General features: G+C 36.6%; 1 protein-coding gene across 4 annotated transcripts in view; it reads right to left on the bottom strand.

Moving 5' to 3' along the window:
• SUPT3H (SPT3 homolog, SAGA and STAGA complex component) overlaps window positions 1–21,453 on the bottom strand; it is a 275,316-nt gene that overhangs the window by 39,875 nt on the left and 213,988 nt on the right. For all 4 annotated transcript variants that reach the window (XM_062638501.1, XM_062638500.1, XM_062638504.1 and 1 more), the window contains exons 8-11: window positions 20,108–20,220; window positions 19,409–19,516; window positions 18,633–18,821; window positions 15,114–15,224 (exon numbers count right to left, since the gene is read on the bottom strand). In XM_062638501.1, the coding sequence (XP_062494485.1) occupies window positions 15,114–15,224; window positions 18,633–18,821; window positions 19,409–19,516; window positions 20,108–20,220 (521 nt within the window). The remainder of the gene's footprint in view (window positions 1–15,113; window positions 15,225–18,632; window positions 18,822–19,408; window positions 19,517–20,107; window positions 20,221–21,453) is intronic.

Raw genomic sequence — 21,453 nt, 5'->3', positions numbered from 1 at the left:
ACAGCAAGGACAATTTAATCTGAGTTTGTTGCATAACACAGCCCACATAATTTTCTTGAATCAGCTCTCTAGATCCAGTAGCTGTGGTTGAACTTGAACGTAGCTTTTACAGAAACATCTCATCTTGATTTTAAAATTTCCAGTCATGGACAATCAATCACAATCATTGGTTCTTTCAGCACTTAGTTATGTTGTTAAATATATATATATGTCTTATTTCTAGTTTGAATGTGTCTAGCTTAGATGTCAAACTGCATGGGAGAGGACTCCTCTCACCTAACCTAGAACTCTGCAAACCTACACACATCATTCTGTTAAGATAGAGAAAAAGGCACTGAACCCAGGACAACAGCATGGTTCATTTGACCCCTCTTAAACATCTACCTTAGGAAGAGATAAGTTACAGACTAAAAATGCTTATTGCTCTTGACTGGCCATAAAGGAAATCTAATCATTGTGCCCAGATACAGATGTTTGTACCTATCCAGAGGATTTTCACCCTGAATATCTTTTAATGTTGAATTCTAGGACCCTAAACTCAGTCACTTTTCTCTAGTGGGTCCTTAAAAACTAACTACACATCACTTTCTTCAGTTTGATGAACTCCACAGATAAAGCACTCTGTATATCCCCATGTTGGGATTTTCTAGTCTTTAATAATTCCTTCTAGATCTTTGAGTCCTCTGCAATTGTTGACGGACTTACTGAAATACAACCCCCAAACTGGAAAGATGTTTTAGCACTGCTTGCTGCAGTATAGCAGAAAAGTCTTCTATTTCTTATTCCCCTGCCAATCTGCTCAAGGACTGCACTAGCTCTTTCAGCTACAGTGCTATATTGGCCCCATCACATTCAACTGATTCCTCCAGACTCCAGGACACTCAATTTCACTACTTTGTAAACATCACCCATTTTCTTAATTCACAGATGAAATACTTGACATCTGGCTCTTCTGGAATGAAAACAGGAATGAAAACAGTTTGCTTACACTGAATTTATCAAATGGTAACCCAGTAACTCTCTGTCACTGACTTGTCCTCTTCATTACTCTACAACCCCCAATGAACTTTTTTTCCAAAAATATTTGACAAGGAAATGAGACCCTAAATAAACTACACTTGGAGAACTGGAAAGCTTGAGTTTGCAATGTACATTTTCCAAACCTGCAACACTCACTATGAATGCAGCGCTCCAGCCACTCCACCTGTATCTGTATTATAAAATACAGCAGCACTGGGGACTTCTCAGACCGAGCAGCAAAGCCTTACTGACTTTATGTTGCACTGCACTTGATTCCAGATTTCTTCTGCACTCTGACAAGGTGTCCAGATGTCCTAAGACGGAATAAATTTCTGTGTGCCTGCTTCAGTTCAAAGTATCTATAATGATACTGGGGCTACCCTACCAGAATCATGAAATAGCATGTGTTGAATTCAGTTAATAAGTGGCTTAAAAATATATGATGGTGTTTGCATGTGCAAGGCTTCCTGGCATAGTGCTGAAGACAAGGATATCCAAAACTGGATAGCTTGTGTTTCCCCCTAGGGAAAAGTTTCTCTGACTTGATATTACAATATCAGTCCCAGTTATAATGATGCAAGTCAGAAGTTCCCAATATCTATTGCTATTCTTGGGGTATATGGCAATAAGTACCAAAGCCAAAAGGTTGCTCCTGGCAACAGGCAACTGATAATTTAAAGTGAAATATTACTTTTTCGGAAAAGACATTATTTGTTAGAAATCTTGAACCCACAATGTCTTAAAAACAAAGTTTATGAAGCTGGGAATGAATTCTTTTCATGAAAAAATCAGAAATATAAGGGGCTGCTTCAGCAACCTAAAGGAAATTGTGCTTTGATGAACTGGGAAGTGTGTAATAAATTAGGGGAAGCAAATAATACTATGCATTGTAGCCTTTGCTCACAGACATGGTAGTAAGAGTTTCTGAGCCTATAATATGACCGATAAAGATTCTTGGCTGAATAACTCAGGGCTAGTTAGCTTTTTAGGCCCCTCTGAGAGGTCTCCTGTCAAGCTGCCAGCTCAGGCTGAATGTGGAAAAACTGGAATTCCTCATCTCCTTACTAGTCCAAATCTTCCATCTCTGTTCAAGAACCTCCTGCCCATCGCCATCAAGGTGTATAACATGGGTGTCATCTCTGATACTGGATGCTCAGTATGTTTACACATGGATCGGAGGCCAGTCATACAGAATATCTAGTAATTTTGATAATTTGATAATAAGTAATAAATGATAATTATATTTTGATAATAAGAAATAATGTCTCAAAGTTAACATTCATTGATCACATGAATGGCTTTCAATGTGTCCTAGAGAGCCATGATTAATAGCTTTATACCAATTTGTTGAGCCATCCAGTTTCTCTTTTGTACTGTTAACTCTTTTTATCACCTAAGTATTACCGTAGTAAATTATGGACAAAGATGGACCCCATCCACCTAATAAGCTATTAAATCCCGAGATTCCTAAAGTGGCAACAAGCATATACCTTTCTTCTGTATCGTATGTTTCATTTTTTAAAAACCCTCCATGCACAATGGTGAGATTGTTCAAACCTTCTTGTTAAGAGCTGCAGAAAAGCTGCACGCTTTTTCTAAGAAGCACCTAACCTACACTCCAAATCTACACTATACCTTCCGATGGTAATTTAAGTGTCATATCTAAACACAGTTAGAACTACAGTCTTCTTGATGGTAAATATTAGTAATTTTTCTTCCTTTTTGTAAGAAACAAAAAAACCCAAACCCTTCACCACTGACAAAATTAACTTAGTGAAATTAATATGTCTCACTTCCAGGCTGTTTGTATTGCAATAATTCTGCATGGAGACTGTTTGCTTCCAGCAGTTTCACCACCTTCTGCAGTAAAACTAACACATACAGATCTCCAGAGGGTCTTATTTTTTTTTCCTGGTGTCTCAATTCTTTACCATCAAAAATGACAATCCTGTCAGCACATCACCACATTTAAAGACTGGTGCCAATACATGGCCTGAAATATTACATTAGTACAACTTCTCCAGGTTGGATACCAGCCTCTTCCCCACCTACCTAACCTGCCACTGTTAGCAATCCTATGCAAACACTTATTGTGTGTTTTTTTCCTTATTTTTATTCTTATTCTTCCTTTAATTTTTAATTATCATCATCATCATAGCATTATTGGAAATAAGAGGCCTATAATTCTTAGGCAAAGCTCAGAATTGAAATTCATATCAAACTGGTAAAACAGAACAGAATATTTTTTAACCAGTCAGGCATATTCCAGGTTCCATAGTCATTCAGCAATTGAAGCCTGAAGGAAACCAACTTTTGACATGTTTTCTTTGGGTTTTGCAGAATAGCTCAGGATCTCTATGAAAGACTGATACATTACATTTTTATCCCTGTGCATATTATCTAACCTAAATACTGACAGGGACACAGATGACCATCTACCAAGTAAAAATCCCTCCTCATATTGTCTCTCCTGCAACTAAGTGACATGGAGGGAAAGGGTATAACTTCTACCAATAAATAACTAAAGAACTTAAACACTAAGAAGAAAACTGAATTTTCTAGGGTGATAGAACTAACAGTAAGAAGCTCTTGAGTTAAAAGCAAGTAAACCATACTGATTGTGAAATTTTGTTTTGTAGAGCAGTAGATATAACAGATGCAGTTGAAGGCCCTGGTTGAATCATAAAACAATACACAACAGTCACAACAACAGTCACAAACAGAAGTACAGTAGTACACAGCACTAAAATCATGACTGGTACCAGCTTATCATTTTTCATTTTCTAGAGTCTCATACGCCTTTGAAGAATTTCCCTTCATTTAATGATTTTTCTCTGATAATGACACAATATCAACTGCATCCTACTTTAGTTTAAATCTTTTAAGTGTCTTCCAACACTTTCCATTAAGCCAAATATTTCAATGCCAGAAAAAAGGATTCGATCTTAATTTCATCCCATTTTATGCTTATTGCTAGTACTTCTGAAGGACCCTTAACTATCTTCTCTTATTCTCACCTACCTTTACAGTACACACAGACACATAATTTTCACTTACTCGGTTGAGCAGCATGCATGCTTATTTTCAGAAATAGAACACATTAAAAATAAGTGAATCTCGAATTTCAGCCCACCTCTTGCTTAAGCTATCCTCTTTCTTTACTAAATACATTTTTTTAAACATTCTATCACTCATCCCAGCAGGAGAAATGCCAGGATCTTGTCTTCTTCATCAAATCTGTTACTACTGCCTTTAAGGTCAATATCACTGACAAAAGAACTACTGTAAATTATAGGTCTAAAGAAAACAAGATGCCAGGAAAAATCACTTTACGTACAAATAAAAAATATTATAGCTTTTCAGATGGCAAAGACTATTTTCTCTATTCTATTTACTAATATATGCTTAGATTTACATCCCTGGTGGTGTTCAAGGCCAGGCTGGGTCGAGCCTTGGGTGACATGGTTTAGTGGGAGGTGCCCCTGCCCATGGCAAGGGGGTTGGAACTAGATGATCTTAAGGTCCTTTCCAACCCTAACTATTCTATGATTCTATATTCATGAACTATAAATGTGTATTTCTCTGCATCTCTGCTTGTATATCTGAATATCCTTTCCTTCTACAAGCATTCTCCTCCATCTTTTTCTCCTATGTGCAACAGATTTTAACAAAAGAATGTTGAAATAACATATATCAAAACATACATTACTAAGAATACCAAACCCCTCAATTTAGCACATGCTTTTGTCAGCCTGAAGGTCTAGTTTAAAAATTAAGCAGATGATTGCTTTGCTGAACTGAGGTTTACACGACCTTGAACTTAAAGTCAGAAAGCTGGAATAATGCAAAACCTCAAAGAAGGGAAGAAACACAGAAACCCAAAGTGAAATTTATAAAACATGTTCAGTTGCCTCAAGCCTGGTGTTTTTGTTTGATTCTGCTAGAGAAATATCTGCAAGCACTACCAAGGGTGCAGTCAGGCTCCCTGAAATGGGTCTCGTTTGGAGAGAAGGAGAACTTATATGTTAAAGCGATTTTCTAGCAGCCATATAGTAATGTTGCATTCTGCTGCCTGGGGGCATATCAGAGGGATAAGGGGAGAACAAGCATCATTGCCAGAGAGAATGGAGAGGACAGAGGGCACAAACCAGACAAAACCAATAACCGTTTGTACTACTGCTCACTAAAAAACCTAGGTTTTGCTGTTAGTGGTATCAAAGATTTAAATGAGAACTGACACCTCACTGTGTGGGGCATGATAAATAAACAAACATGAAGTCCCTGTTTAAACTTCAGAAATCTTTTGTCTTCCGTGTTCAATGCCTACCTCAACAGTTTGAGTATTATTATATGACTTCATGAACAAGAAACTAGGCAGCTAGAATGGAAAATAACAGAGTTATAAAAAATATTTCCACTTGGTCTTGGTGTTCCCAGATTATTTGTTTCTTTCCAGATTTACCCTGTTATTCTAGAGAGTCTCCATTCTTTGTTTGCACAGCATGAAGTTAGCGATGACAGAGATGTCCACAGGTACAGTTTCTATCCAAGCTCAATAGAGTAGGACAATTTTGTCAAGCGTTACCGGTAGAAATAACATCTAAAACGAGATCCTGTTCATGAGAAATTAAGTTCCATGCAACTTTCTTCAACCAGAGATTAACTTCGACTCAAACAGTTATATTACATGATCCTAAAGTTCTCATAATGTTTCTTCTAGACAGCTCATATCCGGTGCTACAAAGCTGTGCAGGACTGCTGTAGGCTCACACAGCTGCCACATTTCACATCTGAGCTGGCTCAGTCAAGTCTACAGATGAACCAGCAACTATAAGCAGTCTTAGTTCATAAAAGTACTTTTAAATCTTTCAAGGAGAAAAATATGAATGAATGCTTTTTTTCAGGGAAATCTGAAAGAATCATACAGAATACGACTACAACAGCTCATCCTGCTTGATATAATGGTACAAGCACATCATATCAAAAAAAGTACATCAAAATCTGCCAGACACAAAAAACATGAAACCTGCATGGAGCTGCACTACTATTCTGTGTAATGATGAGTAAAAAAACCTCCACTTTGTTCTTTAGATTCTTCAATGTCTGTCAAGTTTTTATTTATTAACTACATTTGTACATGCTACATGGAAGCAATGTCTCTACCTTTACAAAAATTAATGTAAATTATTGAAGATGGGCATGTTTGTGTAATACCTTGGAACACTTAATTATTTTTTTTTCCCCTCATATGCTGTAGAATTATATCTCTCACCTTATCCTTAGAGTACTTATTTATGTATTACATGTTAGATTGACTTGAGCTAAGTACCAGAAGTCAGCTTCACATTTATAGTAAGGTTTTTTAAGCCTCTCAGGAGGCATATAAAAACATACACTTTATTTAAAAAGTAATGTATTCTTACCCTCAGATCCTTTTACATTGGTAAAACTGTGTGTAAAATGTCCCAAGTATGTATTTGAATCCGGCCAGTTAGAAAAAAATAACTATATCAGGCTGACAAGACTAGGAATTGTTGCCCTCTTTTATACGAGAGCTCCAGTTGGTTGCAAACTTCAGAGCTTACTTGTTATCTTCTCACTAACAGTTAGTAAATGTATTTGTTAAATCAAATTTTTTGAATTATTAGATATGAAAAGTAATAAAATCTTACACTGCGAGCTCCTACATTTAGCAAGATGCACATGTTTTGTTTAGTACTTTCAGTGTAACATGCTTGAACAGGCAGTGACACAATGGAGTAGCAGCCCTCCACGCGGTTGTGCAAACTACATCAGCAGAGTCATTTCATGCCAGTATCCCCTACCTCAACAGAACCACATCTATACTCCCTGAAAGCTTCGCATGCTGCTTGCAACAATTCATGTACTGTGTTGTGTAGTAAGACACTGATGTATGTGCAATCCAAGAATTTTAAATGTCCCCACAGGATATCAAATACTATCCAGACCATTTGTAAATACTTTCACAGTGCTCTGAAGAAAATGAACCAGTTCTTTTCAAATCTACTTAAATGACATTTTTGTCTTATCTAAAAATCTATGTTCCTGTTTAATAAAATCATCTGGGCAACTTACTCTTTCATCAGTGCTGCAAGCTTATGCCTTCATTAATAAATTCTGTTTGAGCGTTAAGATTACCCCCAGTAGAGACAGCTGGGAAACTGCAATATAAAGTCAAGTAGCACTTTTAATGACCAACGAACTTCTGGAAACTTACTCCAAATGATACATCATTGTGTCAGACACTCTTAAGCAATATGCAGCTTGGTCTCCCACTTTAGAAACATGAAACCCCCTGAAACCGCTACCACAAATTGTGAACCTTTTAAATTATTGCCAAGCCACCTGCTTTTCTCCAGGAAACTTCATAAAACTCTCCAAATTAGTAATGTCATTAAGTAAAGCTTACAGAACTGTTGTTATTCCATAGGAGTATTAGCTGTTTAGTTTAAGGAAACCAATGGAGATTTTTATCATGGAAAGAACTGTCATATATATTGTGTAATCCATTCCAAATGAAATGCTTTAAAATATTTTTAAATATGCTATTCTTTCACATTTTAATATTTCTGGGAGAAAACTGCATAACCGTGTTCTCAGGTTAAACTTCTATAATGAAGAAGTTCAATTCAGGAAAGGGTATGTGAAAGATTCTCAAACAGTTTATGTGTCTTCAGATGGTATTAAGAGCTATATAAATCAAATGTCTGATTTTGCATGTTTGAATAGCACTAAAAGAAATAGCTGATTTCCCCTGTTCATTCTCTTTTTTGAATGGTTCTACGCAGAGTGGGTAAGGATGGATTATACGAATGCCTTCTGTCGAGGAGTCAGCCAAAACTGTACCATCTCATCTTGGAGTAATTTATCCAATAAAATGATTTAGAGGACAGTTCAGTGGCACCATTTTTGGAAGGCAAAAGCAGAAGGGAAGGAATATAAATCAAAGGTGACTGGCAGGTAAAGGATATATGCAGCAATCAGCCAAAGCATGTGCATACTGGCACAAATTCAACAAGATCATTTATAAAAATTTCAAGTCAGGAGTACACAAAAGGGGGTCTGGTGCTAACTAAATCCACAGATAGATTACACGCCACTGAAATAAACACTTCCAGATGCTGGCACACAAAAACCTTTTACAGAAAGAAATGTTTTCTTTCATAAATCTGAAAGGAGGAACCTTGGGTTGGGGGCTGGGAGAGAAAGGAACAAGATTTCCAAACTAGGATTTGACTTCCTATTGGGTTTACAGAATAATAACTCATATTTTTCAAATGCAGTGTTAACATCATAGCATAACAGATAACTACACACGATAGCCTGAAGTATAGACAAAGACATCATAAATATATAACTGTTTCATGAAATAAAATGTTTTTTCTTGCTTTCAAAATAAGAAGAAACAATAAAAATGTCAAATTGACTTTTTTTTATATCAGAAACTGAATGTATAACTGAAGGAAAAGTTTTCAAGTGTCTTTTGACGTAAGTACACACATTTCATTTTTTTAAATCGATTAAAAATGCATTCTTGACTTCTTCAAAATCAGTATCAATTGATTTTGAATATTAGTAGGGGTAGTACATAATACACAGGCCCCTAAGTATCAGAGAATTTTTGATTTTGTTTCTATGTACCTAATTTTTTTCGGAAACGGCATTCAAGATTTTTTATCATTCAAGTGCTTTAGAAAAATTTAGATGCAATGTACCCACATCATGTTTACTGAAGCAATTGCTGAAGATTGTATTCTAGAACTTCTCACTACCATTTAGGTCTGAAATATGCAGTAAGACATTTCTTTCAGTTAAGGAGACTAAGTCGCAGACCAAATAGAAGCTGATTTTTTCCTGGTTTAATGCACCTAAACCAAACTTGCTTTTCAAAATGTTCTGTTTATCTCCACAAATACCATACTGCCACACCCTCTCATATTTTCAAAATTTCCCTTTCTTTCCATACCCGGAATCTGCTGATTTTGTTTCCCTGACAAGCTCAGCTTTGTCAGGTAATCATTCCACAAATTTTGTTTTGTAGCAGAAATTAGTTAATATCATCTTTAGTAAATTGAAATTACTGACGATTGGTGATGAACTTCAGTATTTTTTCACTACAGAAATGGATTTAAGCATTTGCACAAAAGCTGAGCCCAATCAGGATCAACAATGAGTATTTTTAAAACATCAGAAGTGAAAGGTCTTGACCAAATATATGATTGTGAAACTATTTTTTTACAGGTACATGTAATGTATTGAAGTCTATATGGAATACTTGCATTTTTTATTGAAGAACCTGAAAGAGTATAGGCAGGGCTGTATAAGGCCCAAGTAATGTCTCTGCCAAGCAGCATTCTCTGATGTCACATGTTCTTGGTGCAGGGAATGTCACCAGCAGTATCATAAAAATGGTTTCATAAATATTCCTTGTTTCATGATGCTTAGGCAATTTTATGGGAGGGAAATTTTTAACAAGAGAAGGTTTAGACTAGCTAGTCTTTTCATGCTGAAATTACTTGGAGCCTGAAGAAGCGTTCTCTCCAAAAAGTAAACACCCAAACAAAAGTTGGTTATACACTCCATTCAATATGCTCCATTTACACACACATACACTTCTGAATAATGGCCACTGTCATCCGCAAGTCTGTGCAGGATTAAAATTTACATTTATAAACACAGTTTGTCTTTAGCTAAACATCTAAACCATTTCATTTTAGAACTGACATAAACTAGAGGAGACAAAGAATTTGATTTGGATTTTTCTTTCTCTTTTTCTTATCCTTTTTGCCTGTGGTCTTCCACTGCTGTAGCTGACCACTTTGATTTTAATTTCAAAGTAAAGGATGCTAGCTGTACATTTTATTAGACCTAGGTGACAAGCTCTACTTACAAACTGCTTATGTACAACTTATAACTGTTCATATCAAGATTTCAGGTAATCAATACATACTGATCACAGAATGAATATGTTAAAATGATTTTTTTATTGTTTTTTACTCCAACTGTTAGGAATCCAACCGAAATAACTTCAAATAATTTCTCCATAGAGCTTATGCTTGTATTCCTGGTAAGAAATATCCATCCCGTATTTTTGAAAACACATTGGCATACTAAATATTATTATTTAGAATGCTGTTCAGATGACAGTTAGGATTATACCTATAAGCCCAGTCAAGACTGCAGATCATTTTCACTATGCACTGTACAGAGATGAGCTTTTTAGATTAATCTGAATCATTAGAAGTACATTATTGTACTTCTACATTTTCAGACAGTCCGTAGGAAGACTGAGCTTGTTCTGATTTGGTTCACCGTTTTCAAGGCCAGGTTGGATGGAGCTTTGGGCATTCTGGTCTAGTGGAAGGTGGCCCTGCAAGTGGCAGGGAGGTTGGAACTAGATGATGTTTAAAGTCCCTTCTGACACAAACCGTTCTATGATTCCATGATTTTTATCCCATTTAAATCCCGAATCTTACTGAAATCAGTGATGCTGCCATGTTGTAAAGGAAGTAAGAGTCCAGAACCAAAGTTTCATGAAGAAGAACATACCCAGGCTCACGCTACAAGATATGGCAATTTGCTCTTTCTCAAAATGACTTTCCACTGACTTCCCATTGAACTCCAACATATTCTGTACATGCAAGAGAAGTAATCTGCTTACTCTCTTTATTCTAGGTCACACTTGAATGAGTCTAACAGATCACTTATCTGAATGAACCATGAAATGAGCTAATCATGTAATCAGATATAGTGTCCATCTAAAGGGTTGTAATCCTAATACCATTTTATTTAAAATCTTGGGATAGACTGAGATACGTTTAACAATCTGACATTCAGGACCATTCCACTCCTTAATTATCTAAATTATTACTCTAAAAAAGAATGTGTGTAGAAGAGTACGATTACAAATAGATGTTATATAAAAACATTAGATATTCATATATATTAGTTTATATCCAAATATAAATTCAACTCTAAATATAACAAATCTGTTAATTTATAAAGACAAATTTCCTATTTTCCTTGACCAAGGATGAAAGATTTAGACTGCAATTAATTAATACACATAAAATGTCTCACTTCCTTAGCTTAAATGCACAGAGTACAGAGAAACAGATCCAGGTACAGCACATGGAATTGTGTCATCCCACATGATGAAGAGATAAATATTTCCCATTCCTGTCTTGTAAAATTATATGGTGCTATTTTTCAAATCAATGATTTATTTCTCTGCCCCTTGAAAGTCTGGACCAGGCAATACTGAATGCCACCCTATATTGTTAATAGAGAATATATATAGATAAAGTATACATCTAGACTACCTTAGACATGAGCAGGAGGAGAACCTAGAGCACACTTGCTGCTTTCCATTGTGGCTGGCACTTGGATACAAAACCTAAACACACTAATTATGTTCGTCATTTTGACATAGCTATCAAGGTCAAAATAAATGCAAACAGATCATTTTCACTAATTTAATGTTAGTTCTCATTTACCATATGATTATAAAACTTTCAAAGTGCTCTTTTGGTCCAAACCAACATCCATCAAGTGCTGCTAAAGAATAAATTACATGGCTTAACTCTTCTTTCAGAACTGCCTTATTAGGAACACTTATCACAAAATCAGATGGAAGAGAGGGACAATCATGATGAAACAAAAAAAAAAAAGGAAAGACATCAGAAAATATCACTGTTCTTGTGTTACAAATACATATAAAGCATCTTAAGAAAGTAGTCCCAAAAGAATACATTTTTTCTGTTGTTTTTTAAAAATAAAATATTCTCCTATATTTGCTTCTTAAACAGAAATAAAATCCAAATTCTATGTATGCAACTGACCTATTCAGTAGCAAAAGATAAAGCTTGTACTTACACTCAGGTTTTTGGCTTTAGAAGTAACACTAAGATTTTGAAGTGTTCTACAAAATAGAAGTTCTTCACATGATCTCCTTCAGAAATCCTGATCTTTTGGAAAAAAAGTATGTATACATCTGGTAATTAAAATTGATGAGATTCATCTCAGTTCCACCAAGGTTCAACCAGTCAAAACCAGCAAGATTCAGTGAAATCCCAAATAAAACACGAATCACATCAGTACAATTCGACAATAGCAGGATTCTAACAGAATGCAAAACCATTTTGAGTATTTGAATACAGGTAAACCCAGGTCAACTTTTCCACAAAGCTGAAAGAATGAAGCTGGCAGGAGTCCTATCAGGATGAAGGTGGTGAGGCCCTGGCACAGGTTGCCCAGAGAAGCTGTGGCTGCCCCATCCCTGGCAGTGTTCAAGGCCAGGTTGGATGGGGCTTGGAGCAACCTGGTCAAGTGGAAGGTGTCCCTATTTCTGTAAAAAAACACCACACATTTTCTGTAAAAATCATCAACCTAATCTGAAGGATGCTGGAGAAGGAATCTTCATCAGGGACTGTAGCAATAGGACAAGGGGTAATGACTTCAAACTAAAACAGGGGAAGTTCAGGCTGGATATAAGGAAGAAGTTCTTTACTATGAGAGTGGTGAGGTACTGGAACAGGTTGCCAAAAGAAGTGATAAATGCTCCATCACTGGCAGTGATCAAGTCCAGTTGGACAGAGCCTTGGGCGACATGGTTTACTGTGAGGTGTCCTTGCCTACAGAAGTGGGGTTGGACCGAGATGATCTTAAGGTCCTTTCCAACTCTAACTATTCTATGACTCTAACAAAACTAATTTATTTATCTAACAGTCTTGAAATATTTATCTATTAACTTAGAACAGTTATATTAATTCTCAGATAGTAACTAACTGGTTCTCGGCTAAACAACCACAGGCTAACTATGACTGCATGCAATAAACACACCTCAATTCTTCTGGGAAAGCTATTCAGACAAGGAAGCAAAGCATACCAGGACACTAACATAGTAAGTGTAATCTTAGATATATACCCAGTTAAACTCTGGATGCTAAGTACAAAACGAATCTTGGTGTATTCAGGAATAGCTCCTTCCTGAAGTATTGAGATACCATTACAATTCCCAGTCAAGTGGATTCTTAGCAATAATTGGTTATTTTTTTGCATTGGCTAAACTGTCACAAAAGCCCTGTTTCTCTTCCCTTGGGATCCTGAAAAACTGAGAGAAGATAGGTAGATGGGATACAACCAAAATATATACTAATCCATTACAGAAAATTAACCTCTCCTTCTTCGAGAGCTTACTTCTATTCATATTCACACAGGGCATGACTTCAATAACACAGTTCCCTATACAGACATATATAAGCACACTTTGGAGTCTTCATGCAGTAACAATGACCACTCTGTCTTAATTTGGTAAAAATGTAGATGGAGTACTGAGTAATCTCTTGTAATCTCCATTATAAATGACTTGCACGACAAATACACTTCAGTGATGTAAAGGTCTGGTGCATGTGTCTAACCAAATATGGCAGGCCTAAACACATACTCTGTAATATGTCATAAAATGCTTTTCCTGAACTTTTTTATTGAAAAAGGAATTATATCAGAGGTCTAAAACATCTGTACAACCTAGAAGATGACCCATGATTGCTTGTCTCCTTCTTGGGTTGTTTAGAGGGAACAAGATCTATTCATCTCATCAACCCCGTTGACAGCAGGTAATGTCAAGCAAATAAGTTATTCAGTTAGTTGTCATGTTTGGCAAGTCTGCAAGATTGCAGGGCATAAAAAAAAAAACCAACCCAAACCAGAGTATTTTATTATATCTTGTGGTTGCAGCGAAATTTAAAACTTTGGTTAATATTTAACCAAACCACTTTTACTGAGATCAGGGAAGGAAGACTTACCTTTCTGTAACTGTTTACACGAGCTCTTGACTTCTTTACAATAAAATTAAATACAATGTCTGCTTTCAGAAGTTATTGCCATATTCTTACCTACACCCCTCAGCAAGCTTCTGCTAAAGAGACCTGCATTTTGGACTAGAAATTCTATCCTACCCTTTATATGATATTAATCTAGCATTTGTGAGTGGAAAAACAGAGAGGTAAAATTATGTAAAAATAATTCATTCCAAATACATATCAAATGCCACTAATAAACCAAATATTTAGTGCCCTTTATAAAAGATGTGAACAGTTTTGACACTGGAAATTCTGACACTAGGAATATTACATCTTCACATATTCTTATTTTCGCTTGTTTCTCACTTCTGACATCAGTTCCAACTATTTCCTTGATATTTATGGTCCTCACGTACTACTGCAAAATTTTTACGTAGACAAATTTCCCAAATTCAGAATAATTTTCTTTACACAAAAATCCCTCCAAAAATGGACAATTTCTTCCTGATTTTTAGGCGCTCAGATCTAGTTTGGTGGGCCTTGTTTGTTTTTTTCCCTATAATGACTTCTTTGCTGATGTAGATATTCTGAGGTAAGCAAGGATATATGCCACATAAACATCAGATCAGAAGAAAATGACCCCAATTTATGACACTGGAGACAGACTGCTTTCCCATTTTTATCAGCTGAGAAAATTAAATAAAGAATTCGTTTGGCTGCTCTGAACAATGGATTTGCAATTTGCATAGAAAAAATGATGGCAAAACCTCATAACCCATCAGTGTTTTACCACAAGTTCAGTTCTATTACAATTTAGTGGAGGTTCAAAGTTGTGTAAAGAAACCATTTTCTTTTTCCTCCAACCATAAATGTGTCACTTGAGAGTTCAACTTCCAATAGGAGCAGAATCTGACACACAACTAATTTTAGAATATAAAGCGCTCCTCACCATACTGGAATACATATAATTTAAAATAACTGTAAACCTAAACGTTGCAAAAACAGAAAATTCAAACACTAACAAAAAAGCATAATTTATAATTGAAAGAAAATAATATTTAAAAGAAAACAAAAACTTTTTTGTCTTTCCAAAAAGAGACAGAAATTACTAAGTTTTATTTCCCAAGAGAATTATGCCACTTTTATAAAGAAAATTACAGTTACCACAAATTGCTCTCAACAATTCCAAAGCTTCTTCATTTGACCACTTGAAAATCAAAGTTCTTTAAGATTATAAATATAACTTTTTATAACTCTGTTATTACGTACTGTGAATGGGGAAAGGGGGCCAATCTTGTGGCCATAGCGTCGAATGGCCTCTCTGATGTGGCTGGGCTGGATGGCATCGCTTTGAGCCTCTATACCACAGGCTGCAGTGCTCTGCAACAGAAAAACACATAAATTGTTACTAAATCAAAAACACACAACAGACCTACAGTGCATAAAGTATGAAAATAAACCCTTATAAAATAGACCAATTCTTTTTTCCTGAGGATACACATCATTGCTGCCACACACTACATTAGAGAAAAAAAGCTATTAACAAATCAAAAAGGACTTTTACATGAACTTTGCTTAAGAGACCCAAAGAACACCATATTTGTCCTCTTAAATCTTTCAACTACTGCTGCTGTAGGTTGCAATTGAAAAGAGCAGAAAATGTTCAAACTAAAATGAAAGGGTCAATTAAGTCATACTGCAATAACCACAGAAACTAATTTTAAAACTTTTCAGGCTCTCATTATGATGTCAAGGGGTGGGGAAAATATTGAACAAGTACCTGAAGTGGAAAGCAATTTGACACCAAAATCATCATTGAGTAATATCAGATTGAAATTTGAAGCTGAAACATAGATGTGATATAATGGTGTAAGAGGGATGAAAAAATATTCTAATTACCTCAAACTGGAATGTTTTCAAATGTGAAATGACTTTTTAGATTAAGGATACTAAATCGGAAAAATAAGAATTCATTGCTACTGTCCACTGATTTTACAAAAACATCCCCAGGATTTCAAAAGAAAAAGTTACTCTTGTCTCCTTGCTAGTCAAACTGAAATGTTGGGTTAGGCTCCATAGATATATGGCTGCTTGCCAGAATTCAGATGACTTATCAGAATGATGGCTGCTTGGTAATAAATTAATGAAAATTATATTAGTGAATGCAGTAAGAATGAGAAAACCTTAAACTATACACTGAAGTTTAATGTATACACATACAGGGTCCCCTCATACATTTACACTACATGCTAATGCTTTCCAACTTGGGATATTTTTAGACTCAACTTTTTATTTTCAAGAGTGCTGAGTCCACTGGAGCCTGTGTGTGTATACACAGAATTATTCATAATATGATGGCAGATTCTTGCCTTGCTGATTGACATAAAGGGAATATGAAACTCAAATATTTTCTACTGGACTGAGTCTTCAGGGACTAAGAATAACATTCTTCACCAATTTGTTTGTCTGAATGCTTCAGTTATATCTAGTATGTACACAACCAAATTGTCATGGGAATATTTCATTAAAAGTGTGCACTTTTTAGACTATATTGTAAAAGGCGTTAAGTAAGACACTATGAACTTAAAATTAACTCACAACACTAGTGAAATTTAATGTAGCAAAAACTACATCTCCAGCTAAACTCTTGTTCCTAGGAATTATAATGGAAATCAGCCACGAACCAAAACATAACCAAGCATAGAAAAGGAATAGGAAAAAAGCAAAAGTCTTCAGAGAGGTTTTTAGGATTCACTAAAGGCTTTCTAAACGGATTAAAATAAGAGCAGAGAGAAAGTTGAACATATGAGGAGTATCTACAGCACTGATGACATCAGAAGGGGAAAATATGTATTTTTCTATTTGTCGTCGTAAAAATCACTGGTTCAACTCTGCGAAAAATGAGTATTTGTTTTAGGAGAATAATATTGCACATGAGAAAATCACAAGTCACACTACTGCTTTGCAGCAAAGTGAGTACTGCCATGATACATTATGCAGAGTAGCCCTGCATGAAGGACTTGGGGGCGTTGATCGATGAGAAACTTCACATGAGATGGCTTCAGTGTGCATTTGCAGCCCAGAAAAAACACTATCCTGGGCAGCATCAACTCCCAAAAAAAAAGGTATAACACAAATCACTACTGGAAGTTCAAAGGAGGTGATGCAGTGCCCTTCCGGCTAACTCCCAGTTAATCCTTCTCTCAAGAAATCTAACTTAAAGTACTGTGTGCAGTTCTGGTGTCCCCAATATAAGAAGGGCTGGAGCTGCTGGAGCAAGTGCAGAGGAAGGCCACAAGGATGATCAGGGGACTGAAGCACCTCCTGTATGAAGACAGGCTGAGAAAGTTGGAGCTGTTCAGCCTGGAGAAGAGAAGGCTGCGTGGAGATCTCAGCAGCCTTCCAGTATCTGAAGGGGGCCTACAAGGATGCCAGAGAGAGACTCCTCATCAGGGACGATAGTGACAGGACAAGGGGTAATGGGTTTAAGTTTAAACAGAGGAAGTTCAGATTAGATATAAGGAAGAAGTTCTTTATTGTGAGGCACTGGAACAGGTTGCCTAAAGTAGCGATAAATGCTCCATCCCTGACAGTGTTCAAGGCCAGGTTGGATAGAGCCATGGGCAATATGGTCTGGGCTGAGGTGTCCCTGCCCATGGCAGGGGGGTTGGAACAAGATGATCTTAAGGTCCTTTCCAACCCCCACTATTCTATGATTCTATTATTCTATGGCAGGGGAATGGGTTGAGATAAGAACAGTTTAGTAACTAACACAGATCACTACTGCTACCACCAATGATAATAATGATAAAGGAAATAACAAGGGAAGAGAATACATATCTCAGGTCCTTGCAGTCTCCCAGCCCTTCCGGCTAACTCCCAGTTGCATCCTGGTCATGACGTGCTGTGGTATGGAATACCTCTTTGGTCAGTTTGGGTCAGGTGTCCTGTCTCTGCTTCCTCCTGGCTTCCCCTCCTCCCTGGCAGAGCATGAGGCTCACAAAGTCCTTGCAAACCTAAACATCACTATCAGCTCTGTTTCCAAGCTGAAAGTCAAAACACAGCACTGCACCAGCTACCAAGAAGGGGAAAAATGACTGCTACTGCTGAACCCAGGACAGATACGTTTGCAAAAAACGACGAAGTGACTAACACAGTTTTTCCTATCCAGGTTATTTAATCAATTCTATTTCTTGTGTGGTTCTAAGGTACATATATCCCTCTCAGATAAACTACCAAGGCTCTACAACAGAAAACAGGAATTATAGTGTTTGCATTTCACACTCTGAATATAAGACATCTATATTTTATGCAAAGTAAAGAAATATTTAGATTGAATGCAACCAACTGGCAGAAAGATAAAGCAGGTAAAGCAAAGTTGTCATAGGCAGAGAAGGCAGTCACCTAAGGCTGCTAGGAGCAGGAAAACCACAACAATCTCTTTGCCTACTTTGCTTATGCTTTGACCCTCAAAACCTATGCTAGCTGCTACTGTCAGAGAAGGGGTGATTATCTGGGGTCGCGTCTACCACTGCAGCTCTAAATGAGCAGCTCATCTCAGAAGCAGCAGTTGCTACCTCAACAAAATACATTTGCCAGCGTTATCGAGAAGCTTTAGCATAGTTCTGATGGAAAAACCACCAAACCACACATCTGGCTTGAGAATAACATTGGTAATCAATATGTGGTAAAGGTTAAAATTAGTATTTAAAACGAGACATGCTACTTCTTGAAGACGTGTTAATTTCTTTTTCTATTTTTTTTTTCCCAGACTTGTGCACCAAATACCTTTTTTCTTTTCCTTTGTTTGGATTTGGTAGAGTCCTGTCCAATTCCACCATTTCCCAGGGCTCCTGATGGGGTTTTTCCAAGGTATTGCTGTCCTGCTGATGCTGGGGGTGTGGGTGTAGGAGGTGGTGTGTTTTCAGGAGAGTCAAGACTTGTCTTCACACTTGTAGATTGCCCTAAGAGATGTGGCTATAAAAGCAAGATGTCAAACGGTCATTATAAAATCAAATCACAAAAAAAACAACCAACCAACCAACCAACCAAACCCAATTTATTGCCTACTTAGATTTACACTTGGAAGAGATGTAATACAGAATTCACTTTGCTCATTCTAGAGGTTACTATAATACATGTATCGTAGCAATGCATGCAATGCAGCACTTATTGCACTTGTCACTGTTGAAAACTTTAATCTCCAAAGCTACAACAGAGAGCACCATCAATACAGAGAAGGAATTTCCACCCAAGAAAAGAGGATTTAGGTTTAAATATAAAGATGCTGCTAAGAATTTAATATTTGGAGCTATAATTTAATGTCTTTCTGTCAAAATCCATAACTTCATAGAATCATAGTATAGTACAGGTTGGAAGGGACCACGTTGCTCAAAGTCCCATCCAACCTGGCCTTGAACACTTCCAAGGATGTTCATAAACTGCATAACAGAAGTCTTCATCAACACTAGATTCAAGAACAGCTACTCTGAAAGCAACAAACTACCATATACATGTAAAATTAAAACATAAAATGCATTAGTATGTGAAAAAGCAAGATTTACCTCAGCAGAATTGTGATACTGTATGAAAGTGGCAGATATGGCATGACTGAACGGGTCACCAGCTTTGGGAGCCATGTCCTGCTTAACCAGAAGGGCCAAGTCCACCAACTGGAGGGGCAAGAACAGGTTTTCTGACATAGTACTTACTATAAATGCCATGGTAACAAAGAAGTGAGAGGGAGTCGTGAGTTGAGGCCAATTATTCTTAGTGTTTCTCAGTTGAAAACAAACTTTTCAGAGATATATCACCCTAAGAAACCTTTTTGTTCCACTTTTGTAAATATATGGAGTAATCTATCTACCCAAGAGGGCTTAGCTTGGCACTAAGGTAAAATTTGTTTTCCAGGAAATCCTTCTTTTTAATCCAATTGTGCAATGGGGTTGAATGAGCCTCAGCACACTGCCAAAGGTCACATAGCAAACTATGTGGTTTCAGTTTGGACTTGAATAAAGTTCGTGCTGGACTCCACTCTCCTCTGTAACCATTATAAAACACTTCTATTTGTGTATCAGATGGATGAATTCAGTGTAGTATGCATCTGTCACACTGTAAATTGAAAGACAGACAGGAATCCAGTTACCTTGGTTAGCTGAAGTAGTGACTACATGCTTCTGAAGGGGCTTACAACACAATTACCTGAGGCTGAAGTACACCCAAGAGTAACTAATTTTGTTTGCTCAATGAGTATACGCTCTTACCTGTGCCACAGTCTCATATGCTAAATATGCCAAAATTTCCATTGCAACTGCATTTGGCTTTATTTCCATACTGCTACAGTCCAACCAGTCACGAAACTTGGATGCTTTCTTTGCTGTCAGTTAAAATCATAAGGGGAGAAGGAAAAGTTAACAACAGGAAGGCCAAAAGAATGCATTCTTGTGGGTCACAGAAAATAACACAGACGTGAAACCAGGAGTGTTAACATGAATTATCAAAATGGAACTAGTAGGGAAGAACATATTTAATACAAAACATTTTGGTGACCCATAAGCAGCACGGATAAATATACACTATTAATCAATCATACAGGAGATTTCAGAACAAGGGAGGATCTACCTCAAAAGACTGCAGACAGGAGAAACCTAAAACAATTGCATCACATCTTTGATGAATAAAAGAAATCACTAGAATAAATCAATGCAAATATGAGTCTGGATAAAATGATACAATAGTGAAGACAAATGAAGAAGGACAGAACTGGGATAAGGTGTTGACAAGCCAGCCAATATGATTTGTAGATGAGTGCTTTTAAAATCTGCCTTAGATATAAGAAATAAGGATAGATGTAGATCTGCAAATGAACAACATTCATATGAGAACTTCACACTGCTAACAGATGAATTAACTTAGGAGGAAGTACAGAGAAAAATATAACACAAAGAACCATGACATTTGCTAAGAGAGTTAAAGGAGGAAAAAAAGGATGATCTTACTTAGGTCAGTGGTGGACAAGCTGATCACAGAAATCTGTAGAGATTTAGACAGAAAGGAGCTAGTAATATAGAAGTCTTAATGAGGGTTGTTTGTGAAGGCAGGACAACCCAAATAGAGTAGATAAAACGTGGAAGAATCATTTGAAACGTTCTTTTCAAATAGTCTTCAACAAGGACTAAAAAGCTAAAAACAAGTCAGGTACTAAACTGAAAACAGGTGTAAAGAGTGGTTATTTTTGCAGGAGGGAATGGAAGGCTACATCAGGTCGCTAAAGACAGAAAAAAAAACCCAAAACAAAAACCAAAGAAAGAGAAGCATGCAGGTGACAGCAGGACCACAAAATGTACCCTACAATTTAGATTTGTAATCCTGTAGTACCTTATCCTAAGATGGGCCGTTTCTTTTGCCTGTCTTTAAAGGTGGACAGAAACATGGCGAGCTGTGATTATTAATATATATTGTTAAAACAGGCTTCTCCAAGTTCCTTCCAGGTTTATTCTTTTGTGACACAGTTTTCATGGGTTTATATTACAGTAAAAAGGGTTTATAACTGTAAACATAGCAATACTTTTTTTTTTTTACTAAAAGCTAAGAAACTAAGTAAAACCAG

This window comes from Pezoporus occidentalis, unplaced genomic scaffold (assembly GCF_034315485.1).
Source record: "Pezoporus occidentalis ecotype Australia unplaced genomic scaffold, CSIRO_AGI_Poc_V1 ctg57, whole genome shotgun sequence".
In the NCBI taxonomy this organism is placed as follows: Eukaryota; Metazoa; Chordata; class Aves; order Psittaciformes; family Psittacidae; genus Pezoporus; species Pezoporus occidentalis.
Note: the sequence above shows the minus strand (reverse complement) of the source record. Positions and strands in the feature narration are given on the sequence as shown.